General features: G+C 43.1%; 1 protein-coding gene across 1 annotated transcript in view; it reads right to left on the minus strand.

Annotated features, from left to right (window-relative positions):
* LOC115076483 (mucin-22-like) overlaps positions 1 to 14,333 on the minus strand; it is a 43,784-nt gene that overhangs the window by 1,044 nt on the left and 28,407 nt on the right. Inside the window, exons 3-4 of the mRNA XM_029578026.1 lie at positions 3,099 to 5,127; positions 26 to 2,784 (exon numbers count right to left, since the gene is read on the minus strand). Coding sequence (XP_029433886.1) covers positions 26 to 2,784; positions 3,099 to 5,127 — 4,788 coding nt within the window. The remainder of the gene's footprint in view (positions 1 to 25; positions 2,785 to 3,098; positions 5,128 to 14,333) is intronic.

Below are 14,333 nucleotides of genomic sequence, written 5' to 3' on the forward strand. Positions count from 1 at the left end.
GATGGGTCAGTTTCCACAGTATTACTGGCCGAGGTTTCTGTTCCTTGGGTATTATCAGTAGATGGGTTAGTTCCCACAGTACTGTTTGCAGATGTTTCTCTTCCCTGGAAATTATCAGTGGATGGGTCAGTTCCTAAGGTACTATTGGCAGATGTTTCTGTTTCCTGAGAATTATCAATGAATGATTCAGTTCCCACAGTACTACTGGCAGATGTATCTGTTCCCTGAGTGTCATCAGTGGATGTGTCAGTTCCCACATTATTATTGGCAGTTGTTTCTGTTTCCTGGGTATTATCAGTGGATGTGTCAGTTCCCATAGTACTGTTGGGAGATGTGTCTCTTCCCTGGGTATTATCAGTGGATGGGTCCATTAGCACAGTATTATTGGCAGATGTTTTTGTTACCTGGGTATTATCAGTGGATAAATCAGATGTATCTGTTTCCTGGGTATTATCAGTGGATGGGTCTGTTCCCACAGTACTGTTCGCAGATGTGTCTGTTTCCTGGGTTTTATTAGTGGATGGGTCCATTACCACATTACTATTGGCAGTCATTTCTGTTCCCTGGGTGTTATCAGTCCTCAAACTATTATTGGCAGAGGTTTCTGTTCCCTGGGTAGTATCAGTGGATGGGTCAAATGTATCTGTTCCCTGGGTAGTATCAGTGGATGCGTCAGATGTGTCTGTTTCCTGGGTATTATCAGTATAGGGATCAATTCCCACAGTATTATTGGCAGATGAGTCTGTTCCCTGGGTAGTATCAGAGGATGGATCCGATAGCACAGTATTATTGGCAGAGGTTTTTGTTCCCTGGGCAGTGTCAGTGGATAAGTCAGATGTATCTGTTTCCTGGGTATTATCAGTGGATGGGTCAGCTCCCACAGTACTATTAGCAGATGTTTCTGTTTCCTGGGTAGCATCAGTAGATGGGTTAGTTCCCACAGTACTGTTTGCAGATGTGTCTGTTCCCTGGAAATTATCAGTGGATGGGTCAGTTCCTAAGGTACTATTAGCAGACGTTTCTGTTTCCTGGGTATTATCAATGGATGGTTCAGTTCCCACAGTACTACTGGCAGATGTGTCTGTTCCCTGGAAATTATCAGTGAATGGGTCAGTTCCTAAGGTACTATTGGCAGACATTTCTGTTTCCTGGGTATTATCTGTGGATGGATCAGTACCCACAGTACTATTGGCCAATGTCTCTGTTTCCTGGGTTTTATTAGTGGATGGGTCCATTCCCCCAGTACTATTGGCAGACAGTTCTGTTTCCTTGGTGTTATCTGAGGAGGGATCAGTACTCAAACTATTATTGGCAGATGATTCTATTTCCTGGGTAGTATCAGTAGATGGGTCAGATGTATCTGTTCCCTGGGTAGTGCCAGTGGAGGGGTCAGATGTGTCTGTTTCCATGGTATTATCAGTGGATTGGCCAATTCCCTCAATAGTATTGCCAGGTATGTCTGTTTCTTGGGTATTATAACTAGATGGATCAGTTCCCACAGTATTATTGCCAGTGGTTTCTGTTTCCTGGGTAGTATCAGTGGATGGGTCAGTTCCTAAGCTACTATTGGCAGAGGTTTCTGTTCCCTGGGTCTTATCAGTGGATGGGTCAGTTCCTATAGTACTGTTGGCAGATGTGTCTGCTCCCTGGGTATAATCAGTGGATGGGTCTGTGCCCACAGTACTATTGGCAGATGTTTTTGTTCCCTGGGCGTTATCAGTGGATGAGTCAGTTCCTATAGTACTGTTGGCAGATGTGTCTGTTCCCTGGGTATTATCAGTGGATGGGTCAGTTCCCACAGTACTATTGTCAGATGTATCTGTTCCCTCTGTATTATCAGTGGATGAGTCAGTTCCCACAGTACTATTGGCAGATGTTTCTGTTCCCTGGGTATTTTCAGTGGATGGATCATTTCCCACAGAACTATTGGTAGATGTGTCTGTTCCCTGGGTATTATCAGTGGATGAGTCAGTTCCCACAGTACTATTGGCCGATGTTTCTGTTCCCTGGGTATTATCAGTGGATGAGTCAGTTCCCACAGTACTATTGGCAGATGTGTCTGTTCCCTGGGTATTATTAGTGGAGGGGTCATTTTCCACAGTACTATTAGCAGATGAGTCTGTTCCCTCTGTATTATCAGTGGATGTGTCATTTCCTCCAGTATTATTGGCAAATGTGACAGTTCCCTGGGTACTAACAATGGTTGGGTCAGTTCCCCCAGTACTTTTGGCAAATTGGTCTTTTTCTTGGGTATTTTCAATGTATGTGTCAATTTCTCTCATACTGTTTGCAGATGTATCTGTTCCTTGGGTTCTATCAGTGAAGGAGTTATTTCTCCTAGTACTATTGCCACAGTTGTCTGTTCCCTGGATACTATCAGTAGATAGGTCAGTTCCTTTAGTACAGTTAGCAGATGTGTCTCTTCCCTGGATATTATCAGTGGATTGGTCTGTTGCCACGGTACTATTGGTAGATGTGTCTGTTCCTGGGGTAATGTCCGTGGATGTGCCAGTACTATTTTCAAATGTTTCTGTTCCCTGGGTACTAATAGTGGATGTGGCGGTTCTCCCAGTACTTTTGGCAGATGTGTCTGTTTCCTGAGTACTATCATAGGATGTGTCAGTTCTTTCAGTACTCTTAGTGGATGTGTATGAATCCTGGGTAGTATCAATGGATGTTTTATTTACCACACTACTATTAGTAGATGTGTCTGTTTCCTGGATATTATCAGTGGATGGATCAGTTCCCCCAGTACTACTGGCAGATGTGTCTGTTCCGAGGGTACTAACAGAGAAGGAGTCAATTTCCCCATTATTATTGGCAGATGTATGTGTTTCCAGGTTACTATCAGCAGATATGTCAATTATCTCTGTACTATTGACAGATGTTTCTATTCCCTGGGTACCAACAGTGGATATGTCTGTTCCCCCAGTACTATTAGTGGATGTGTGTGTTTCCTGGGTTTTATCAGCGGATGGTACAGTTCCCCCAGTATTAGTGGATGTGTGTGTTTCCTGGGATTTATCAGCGGATGGTGCAGTTCCTCCACTACTATTAGTGGATGTGTGTGTTTCCTGGGTTTTATCAGTGGATGGTACAGTTCCCCAGTATTAGTGGATGTGTTTGTTTCCTGGGTTTTATCAGTAGATGGTGCAGTTCCACCTGTACTATTTGCAGATCTATCTATTCCAAGGGTACTATCAGAGGATCTATCAGTTCCCCTACTATCATCAGCAGATGGGTCTGCTTCCTGAACATTATCAATGGCTGTCTCCTTTCCCCAGGTGCTACTGTCAGATGGGTCTGTTTCATGCGTACTGTCAGTGGATAACTCAGTTCTTCCAGTACTATTGACAGATGTGTCTGTTTCCTGTGTATTATAAGTGGGTGTGTCAGTTCTCCCAGTACTATTGACAGATGTGTCTGTTTCCTGTGTATTATAAGTGGGTGTGTCAGTTCTCCCAGTACTATTGACAGATGTGTCTGTTTCCTGTGTATTATAAGTGGGTGTGTCAGTTCTCCCAGTACTATTGACAGATGTGTCTGTTTCCTGTGTATTATAAGTGGGTGTGTCAGTTCTCCCAGTACTATTGACAGATGTGTCTGTTTCCTGTGTATTATAAGTGGATATGTCAGTTCTCCCAGTACTATTGACAGATGTGTCTGTTTCCTGTGTATTATAAGTGGGTGTGTCAGTTCTCCCAGTACTATTGACAGATGTGTCTACTTCCAGGGTGTTATCAGGGGATGGGTCAGTTCTCTCAATACTATTGGCAGATGTGTCTTTTCCACGGGCACTATCAAAGAATGGGTCAGTTCTCCCAGTACTATTAGTGAATGTGTCTGTTTCTTGGGTATGATCAGAGAATGGGTCAGTTCTGCCAATATTATTGGCATTTTTGTCTGTTTCCTGGGTATTATCAATGGATGTGTCATTTCCCACAGTACTATTGGCAGATTTGTCTGTTTCCTGGGTATTATAAGTGGAGCTTTCTGTTCCCCCAGTACGTTTTGGAAATGAGCCTATTCCCTGGATAATTTTAGTGGATGGCTCAGTTCCCTCAGTACTATTTGTTGATGTGTCTGTTTCCTGGGTATTATTAGCGGATGAGTTGGTTACCCCAGTACTATTGCCAGATGGGTCTGTTCCCAGGGGATTTTGAGGGGATTTTTCACTTCTCCCAGTACTTTCGGCAGATGGGTCTGTTTCCTGAGTAGTATGAGTGGATGAGTCAGTTCCCCCAGTACTATTTGCAGATGTGTCTGTTCCCTGGTTATTATCAGAGGATGTGTCAGTTCTCTTAGTACTGTTAGTAACTGTGTATGTTTCCTGGGTATTATCAGAGGATGTGGCAGTTCCTCCAGTACTATCAGTAGATATGTCTCTTCCTTGTTTACCATCACTGAATGAGTCAGTTCCCTCACTGCTATTAGCAGATGTGTCTATTCCCTGGGTATTGCCATTGGATGTGTCAGTTCTTCCAATAGTATTGGTAGTTGTTTCTGTCTCCTGTGTATTTTCAGAAGAGTGGTCTGTTCCACCACTTCTATTGGTAGATGTGTCTGTTCCTTGGGTATTATCAGTGGATGGGTCAGTTCTTCCAGTACGAATAGTGGACGTGTCTGTTTCCTGGGTTCCGTAGGCAGATGATGTACTAGTTCTCCCAGCATTACTGGCAGTTGTGCCTTCTCTTCGATGTGTAATAGCTCTGGGTAGTGTGTTATGAAATGTTGTTGAGTGTATAGTTGGAACTGACTCTGTAGTACTGAGCTGAGTTGACAAATTATGGGATGAAGAGATGGCTGTTTCAGAAGAAGTATCAGATATAGTTTCAGAATGACTGTGAAACTCATCGATGACAGTCGATAATGTGCTGCGAATGGTCTCTGTATTGTGATCTGTGTCGACTGAAGCTGTGCTTGGCTGATGCACATCTGCATTATTTTCATTCAAAGTGCCAGCCTTGTTTCTTATTAATGATACTGCAGATGTGGAGAAGGGTAAAGTACTCCTTCCTGGTAGACTACTTTCAACAGTAGGGTTGCTAGAAGTGGAGTGAGAGTCCTTGTTGGGTGATGACAAATATGTGGTGATTTCATTTGTAGTTCGTTCGGCAAAACCTTTACCTGGAGATTTTTTTTTGAAGAAAAATGATTGTTAAAACATGGCAGAGATTCTATGTGTATTTTGTAACAGTAGTTGTTTTAGAGTTGTGATATTATAGTATGTCACTCAACTTTCTTATTAGTACTAGTGAGATTATTTTCACAGGGGCGGATTTTCAGAGCCCTGCTCGCGTAAATCCGCCCAAAACCGGGCGGATTTATGCGAGCAGGGCCCTGCGCGCCGGGAAGCCTATTTTACATAGGCCTCCCGGCGCGCGCAGAGCCCCGGGACTCGCGTAAGTCCCGGGGTTCTCGGAGGGGGGCGTGTCGGGGGCGGGCCCGGTCGTCGCGGCGTTGCGGGGGGCGTGTCGGCAGCGTTTTGGGGGCGGGTAGGGGGCGTGGCTACGGCCCGGGGGCGTGGCCGCGCCCTCCGTACCCGCCCCCAGGTCGCGGCCCGGCGCGCAGGAGGCCCGCTGGCGCGCGGGGATTTACGCCTCCCTCCGGGAGGCGTAAATCCCCCGACAAAGGTAGGATGGGGGTTTAGACAGGGCCGGGCGGGTGGGTTAGGTAGGGGAAGGGAGGGGAAGGTGAGGGGAGGGCAAAGGAAAGTTCCCTTCTAGGCCGCTCCGATTTCGGAGCGGCCTAGGAGGGAACGGGGGTAGGCTGCGCGGCTCGGCGCGCGCAGGCTATACGAAATCGATAGCCTTGCGCGCGCCGATCCAGGATTTTAGCCGATACGCGCGACTACGCGCGTATCTACTAAAATCCAGCGTACTTTTGTTTGCGCCTGGAGCGCAAACAAAAGTAGGCTGTTCGCGCTCGTCTGAAAATCTACCCCACTCTGAATAAATATAATAGGGTAAATCTGCTACATAGGAGTATGAAGGAACTGAAGCATATTAAAGTGAATAATATTTAAGAGGGTGATACCACTGAGGTCTATAGCACGGGCCAGAAGAGAAACTCCCACTGCTGCTTCCAGGGGCTTTTTCTTGCCAGAACAGAAGAAGGGATAGAAAAAAATAATCCAAAGCAATTTCAAAGTAAAAAAAAACCCAAAAATATCTGTCTCACTCCTGAACATTCAAATGGACAAATCAAATATAACCTAAACCAGAAAAATAATCCAGAAATGGCAAAATAAATAAATAAACAAACAAGAAAAAAGAAAAAAATTGACACAACAACAAAAGAAACATAAGAACATGCCATACTGGGTCAGACCAAGGGTCAATCAAGCCCAGCATCCTGTTTCCAACAGTGGCCAATCCAGGCCATAAGAACCTGGCAAGTACCCAAAAACTAAGTCTATTCCATGCTACTGTTGCTAGTAATAGCAGTGGCTATTTTCTAAGTCAACTTAAACCCAGCTACACTAACTGTACTAACCACAAGCTTTGGCAACAAATTCCAGAGTTTAATTGTGCATTGAGTGAAAAAGAACTTTCTCCGATTAGATTTAAATGTGCCACATGCTAACTTCATAGAGTACCCCCTAGTCTTTCTATTATCCAAAAGAGTAAATAACTGATTCACATTAACCAGTTCTAGACCTCTCATGATTTTAAACACCTATGTCATATCCCCCCTTAGACGTCTCTTCTCCAAGCTGAAAAGTCCTAACCTCTTTAGTCTTTCCTCATAGGGGAGCTGTTCCATTCCCTTTTATCATTTTGGTCGCCCTTCTCTGTACCTTCTCCATCGCAACTATATCTTTTTTGAGATGCGACGACCAGAATTGTACACAGTATTCAAGGTGCGGTCTCACCATGGAGTGATACAGAGGCATTATGACATTTTCCATTTTATTCACCATTCCCTTTCTAATAATTCCCAACATTCTGTTGCGTTTTTAACTGCCGCAGCACACTGAACCGACAATTTCAATGTGTTATCCACTATGACACCTAGATCTCTTGCTTGGGTAGTAGCACCTTATATGGAACCTAACATTGTGTAACTACAGCAAAGGTTATTTTTCCCTATATGCATCACCTTGCACTTATCCACATTAAATTTCATCTGCCATTTGGATGCCCAATTTTCCAGTCTCACAAGGTCTTCCTGCAATTTATCATAATCTGCTTGTGATTTAACTACTCTGAACAATTTTGTGTCATCTGCAAATTTGATTATCTCACTCGTCGTATTTCTTTCCAGATCATTTATAAATATATTGAACAGTAAGGGTCCCAATACAGATCCCTGAGGCACTCCACTGCCCCACTCCCTTCCACTGAGAAAATTGTCCATTTAATCCTACTCTCTGTTTCCTGTCTTTTAGCCAGTTTGCAATCCACGAAAGGACATCACCACCTATCCCATGATTTTTTACTTTTCCTAGAAGCCTCTCATGAGGAAGTTTCCACTGCTAAGGAGGCGGTAGGGACAATAGTGCGTTTTGTCCCTAGTGTCTCCTTTCTAGCGTGACCTCTAATTTACATATGGTATGGCGCGCCCAGGAGAGGTGGCTGGGCTCACTTTACAGTATTGGCATGAAGAGTCTAGAGTAGTGTGTGGCAGAGTGGGTTTGGTTTTGAGAGAGTAAGGCGTGATGAGTGTGCTCTCCCAGTTTTTAGGCCCCAGCCTAGAGCAGATAGGAGAGAGAGGCACTGCCTTGTCAGGTCCTTACATAGATCTGGCAGGGAACTGGAGCAAGGAAGGATTTTGCTGTTTTCCTGATTTTTGTAGTCTTTGACCTGTGTCTTTCTGGGAGGTTGTTTTCCCTTGTCAGGAGGTCAGGAGAGAGCTGTACACTTTTTTTGCTCTGTCCAAGAGGGAGTTGCAGCAACCAACAAGTTGAAGAAAGAAGTTTTTTTCCTGTTTTGTCCATCTGAGAGAGAAGGAAGTTGTTTTTTCTGCCACCCTTCCTTATCCCAGAGCTGGAAAGCACTAAGAACATTTTCCAGCAGAGGCCTTTCCTCCAGGAAGGTCTACAGATTCCGGTTTGAAGAGGAGCGATGAACATCTGGATGCCCCCCCAATGGAGTTTCCACCCCAGGGACATAGGACACAGCCAGGTTGGAGTTCTGGAGTACCCTTGGACCTCAGGTACTCTGAGGAAAGGGGACATACACAGCTAGGACACCCCAGCCACTTGGAGACATTTATCCATCCACCCCATGGAGGATGAGAGAAGCTCAAGACCCTACACTGAGGGACATCTCCACAGAGGTAGAGACTCAGACAGCAACAAAACCTGGATATATATGGACACTTTATTATTTATGCATCTTAATCATTTGGCAATGAATCACAGTAAACTTTATTTTGAACATCCTTCCAGTGAGTCCAGCCTGGTTTGTCAGTGTACCTGCCCCAAAGAGTCATAGTAACCACACAGAAGGGAATCCACCCCAGTCCTGGGCCTTTCCCCAGGAAAGAAGAACCCACACCCCAAGGTGGACTGTGAGAGTGGACAATTTGGAGTTAGCTTGGGGTTATACTGTTTTATTCTTTATGGCCCTGTCGCCAACAATAAAATCAAGACCAAAGGGCTGGAGATAACCTAGTAGATAACTATGTCTTGCCATCTCCATATAGCAATCCTAAAACGGTTGCCTGCCTCTCTTCCCCTTTCTGTGATCTCTAACCTTATTTTTCTTACTGTTTCATCCACGTCTTTAGATCAGTGGTTCTCGACCTTTTTCCTGTCATGACATATCTGATGGACAGGGCTCACACTGCTCACTACAATCCTCAGCCAAACTAAAAAAAAAATAGCCTTAGTATTATCTTTGCTGCTAAGATTGACACAACAATTTCTCTTTCTGAAGAGAAATTCTATCATTTTTGGTACAAGCTGCATTTTCTGTCCCCCGCAGGGCCACCAACCTTTTTTCTTCTGCTGTCACTTTCGGGCCCGGAAGAGAAAGAGAATTGCCATTCCTCGCTGAGCGCACTGTATTGCATTGGCTCCCATGGCAGCAAGCCTCAGTCCACTGACTTCTGAGCAGTGGCACGCCTAAAGCATTTGACACCCAGGGTCGATTTTGCTCCATATCTGGGTCTTCTGCATGTAAGTATTATTATTTATGTGTAATTGAATTACACAACTGTATAACTCATGGTATTTACAATCGCCACCCGCCATTATAAGTGGTGGTTATTTTGCCTCTACAGCTGGCTCCATCCATGATCTCTTTAAATCCTTCTGTGGCTTACTAGCAGGCTGTTTTCCTTTGCTCTCTATCAAGGCAATGGCGTAAATGTTTTGAAACACAGTCGTTGAACGCCAATATTAAACATGACCTACATTTGATCCCAAGTTCAGCTTTAGGGAAATGAGGTCAACTTGTGCTTTTCAGGCACAAACTTCATAAGCAAAATATCCAACGTCATCGGATAATTTTATTTAATACCGTGGGCAGGTCCAGAACATGGAAGAGCTGGCATCCAGATGTAACAGACATTTGTAGGATATTAAAGATTCAATTTTCAACTGAGCACTGAAATGCCAAGTTACACAAATACTGTCAAGCATGCACAAACCTCAAATTTTAAACACAAGACAATTCTTGACTTTAAGAACTGGGCTTTTAGGCATATAAAAAGAATTGTGCAGACAAAACTGAACTGGAAACCACAACAAGCCAGACTCTGTATGCAGTGCAACAATGGAAAAGCAGAAACATAACCAGTCCTCAAAACAATACAATCGAGAAATATAAATCAGTCAGAATTATAAAACCACACTAAGAAATATATATTTCAAAACAGCTAACGAATAGAATAACATCCAATTATTAACACCTCATGTAGAAACTTTTAGAAATTTCCTAAATATCGATATAATATTTCAAAACAGCAGACACCTCAAATAACACCCAATAATTAAAACTAATAAGGATTTTTAAAATCCCCCGCTCTCCATACTTGTCATAGACTAGGGGCACATGTAACATATACACACACAAACCGCTTCCTCTATCTCTCATACACACATACACACAATAGTTAAAATCTCATGTACAAATTTTTAAACATTTTCTAAACATCAATAAAATATTTCAAAACAGCAGACACATCAAATAACACCCAATAATTAAAACTAATAAGGATTATAAAAATCCTCTATTCTCCATACCTATCACCCTGAGATTGTTGTAGACTGGGGGTGCATGCAGCCACACCACATGCTTCCTCTGTCTCTCACACATACACACTTGCTTCCTGTCTCGCTCACATACACACACACCGCTTCTTGTCTCTCTCACAACACACACACACACACTTCCTCTGTCTCTCTCACCCACACAATGCTTCCTCTGTCTTACACACACACACACACACACACAAACACACACACATGCTTCCTCTATTTGTTTCTCACACATGCACACACACTCACACACTTCCTTTGTCTCTCTCTCATACACACAGGGCCCCACGAGACTGGAACAGCATTGGAAGGAGGCAATCACTGTGTAGCAGCAGCAGCCAGCAGCACAAAGAGCAGGTAGACATATACTTTTAACTTGCAAAAACCATCATGCAGCAGATAGCAGCTTTACGTTTTGAGGGCCGCACCGGATGCATCGCCCGTGCGGGACTCAGAGATGGCTGGAAGTGGAACAAGATTGGAATGGGAGAGATGGCCGAGCCAGCCCAAGACTTGGAGGGAGGGAAGAAGGCAGCAGCATCAGGCTGTAGCAGACAGCAGAGCCGCAGGCACAGCCAATGTATTGTCAAATGCAGCAAGAGGCTGTGGATGCTGGGTTTTGAGGACTGGTTATGTTTCTGCTTTTCCATTATTGCACTGCATACAGAGTCTGGGTCCATGCAGTCAGACAGTGTGCAGATAAATTACCAGCTGCCCTGCACCGACTTCCTCTCTGACCGACATGGTTGTGCAAGATGGGAGTCAGGAGTCGGTGGTAGTAGCCCTGCCTGAGCCACAGCAAGTGAGGAGCCAAGAGAGAGGGTCAGAATGGGAACCAGAGTGCAGAGCAAAGCTACAGCAGAGTCAGCACTCAGCACAAGAAGCACGCGGTCAGAGCAGGCAAAGTGTGGGTTTTTTCCCTTTCGCAGATGTGCGTATTTAAAAGCGTTGATTGAATACATTTGCTCCCATGAGTACGTTTCTATTCGCTGATGACATTCTTCTTTTTATCCATCAAGCACGACGCTTTCTCCCACATATTTTGGATATTTTTCAGGTGTCTGGCTCCTTCTCGGGCCTTAAATTAAACCTGGAGAAGTCTGAAGTTTTAGACATTCTGGGCATTTATGGGACTCCTGGCTGGACATCCCCTTGTGTTGGGTAGGGGATTTGATTAAATATCTGGGTATTCATATTCACAGAGATACTGCTCAGTGGTTTCAAGTCAATATCCTGCCAGTACTGGGAGTCATTCGTAAACGCACTTTAGGGTGGATGAATTGCCTTTAACACTCTGTTTAAAATGTCACTTCTCCCTAAACTACTTTATGTGTTGCAAATGCTGCCTCTCATTCTTACTTCTTGTAGTTAGTGCAGTTAGTGAAGCTGGGTTCAAAAAAGGTTTGGATAAGTTCTTGGAGGAGAAGTCCATTAACTGCTATTAATCAAGTTGACTTAGATACAGCCACTGCTATTACTGGCATCAGTACCATGGGATCTTCTTAGTGTTTGGGTAATTGCCAGGTACCTGTAGCCTGGATTGGCCACTGTTGGAAACAGGATGCTGGGCTTGATGGACCTTTGGTCTGACCCAGCATGGCAATTTCTTATGTCTATATTGAGTTTGCTCTAGATTTGTGTGGGGGGGAGAGTAAAGCGAGGGTGTCCCTTAGTAAACTAATGATCCCTGTTGAAAGAGGGGGCAGGAGTTTCCCTAATCTGCAGTATTATAATTTAAGCCTGTGCATTGCGGGCCTTGGGTGATTGCCTCCAGGGCAGTCATTGTTTACGATTTATGATTTATGATTTACGGTTTCTGGTTCATGCAGTTCTAAAGACCTTCCAGTTCATTTGTCTCAAAATATTTTGATGAAATACATGCAGTTTGGGTGGATGGCCGTAAGACGGGTGATGTCGCTCTCATGGAAGATTTCTCCTTGGTTACCCTTGTGTGGTAATCTTTGTTTTTTGCCTGGGCAAGATAGTAGATTTTTTGCACAGTTGGCCCTTATGGGACATCCTACATTCCATGATTTTCTGGACTATCAATGTCAGCAAGTTTATCCATTTTCAAAATGCTGAGACCTCTTTGGCGTTGAACCCAGTCAACTCTTTTACTATTTCCAAATTGCAAGCTTTATCTATAAAAGGTTTGGGCCTCATCGGGCCCCTTATTCATCGGATCCCTTTAGGCTTATGTCTCTATTTCTGGAACGGAAGCAATCATTGACCAGCTTGTTTTAATTTTTTACCCTCCTTTATCTCTCATAAAGTGTTTAGGGTACTGGCTGAGCTATTTTAGATTTAATTCTTAGTGGAACGCAGGATTTGGTGAGAGAGGTAACGGTGGTGGGACCACTTGGCAACAGTGATCATAACATGATCAAATTTTAAACTAATAACTGGAAGGGGGACAATAAGTAAATCTGCAACTCTAACACTAAACTTTCAAAAGGAAAGTTAGAAAAAAAACTGAAAGGTGCAGCTGCAAAGGTTAAAAGTGTTCAACAGGCTTGGACATTGTTAGAAATACAATCCTAGAGGTGCAGTTCAAATGTATTCCACACACTAAGAAAGGTGGAAGGAAAGCAAAACTTTAATGCTATATTTTCCATATTGTTACGATGTTTAACTTTCATGCTATGTTACTCAAAGTTGTATTGTGATGTTTCTTGTTCTATATAACACTTTCAGGCAAGGTTATTGTTCACTGTAAACCGGTTTGATTTGTATCCCATGCAAGAAGATCGGTATATAAAAGTTAAAAATAAATAAATAAAACGATTACCATCATGGTTAAAAGGTGAGGTGAAAGAGGCTATTTTAGGCAAAAAAAATCCTTCAAAAATTGAAGAAAATAGGAAAATGTATAAGCATTGTCAAGTTAAGTGTAAAACATTGATAAGACAGGCAAAGAGAGAATTTGAAATGAAGTTGGCCATAGAGGCAAAAACTCATAATAAAAACTTTTTAACTTTTTAAAATATATCCGAAGCAAGAACCTATGAGGGAGTCGGTTGGACCATTAGATGACCGAGGGGTTAAAGGGACTCTTAGGGAAGATAAGGCCATTGCAGAAAGACTATATAAATTCTTTGCTTCCATGTTTACTAATGAGGATGTTGGGGAGATACCAGGTTCGGAGATGGTTTTCAGGAGTGATGAGTCAGACCAACTGCACGAAATCACTGTGAACCTGGAAGATGTAGTAGGCCAGATTGACAAACTAAAGAGTAGCAAATCACCTGGACTGGATGGCATTCATCCTAGGGTACTGAAGGAATTCAAAAATGAAATTTCTGATTTATTTGTTAAAATTTGTAACCTATCATTAAAATCATCCATTGTACCTGAAAACTGGAGGGTGGCCAATGTAACCCCAATATTTAAAAAAGGCTCCAGGGGCAATCCTGGTAACTATAGGCCAGTGAGCCTGACTTCAGTGCTGGGAAAAATAGTAGACACTATTTTCAAGATCAAAATCTTAGAGCATATAGAAAGACATGATTTAATGGAACACAGTCAACATGGATTTACCCAATGGAAGTTTTGCCTAACAAATCTGCTTCATTTTTTTGAAGGGGTTAATAAACATGTGAATAAAGGTGAAACCGGTAGATGTAGTGTATTTGGATTTTCAGAAGGCATTTGACAAAGTCCCTCATGAGAGGCTTCTAAGAAAACTAAAAAGTCATGGGATAGGAGGCGATGTCCTTTCGTGGATTACAAACTGGTTAAAAGAGAGGAAACAGAGAGTAGGATTAAATGGTCAATTTTCTCAGTGGAAAAGGGTAAACAGTGGAGTGCCTTAGGGATCTGTACTTGGACCGGTGCTTTTCAATATATATAAATGATCTGGAAAGGAATACGATGAGTGAGGTTATCAAATTTGCGGATGATACAAAATTATTCAGAGTAGTTAAATCACAAGCGGATTGTGATATTTTACAGGAGGACCTTGCAAGACTGGAAGATTGGGCATCCAAATGGCAGATGAAATTTAATGTGGACAAGTGCAAGGTGATGCATATAGGTAAAAATAACCCTTGCTGTAGTTACACGATATTAGGTTCCATATTAGGAGCTACCACCCAGGAAAAAGATCTAGGCATCATAATGGATAATA

Source organism: Rhinatrema bivittatum, chromosome 15 (genome assembly GCF_901001135.1).
Source record: "Rhinatrema bivittatum chromosome 15, aRhiBiv1.1, whole genome shotgun sequence".
Lineage (NCBI taxonomy): Eukaryota > Metazoa > Chordata > Amphibia > Gymnophiona > Rhinatrematidae > Rhinatrema > Rhinatrema bivittatum.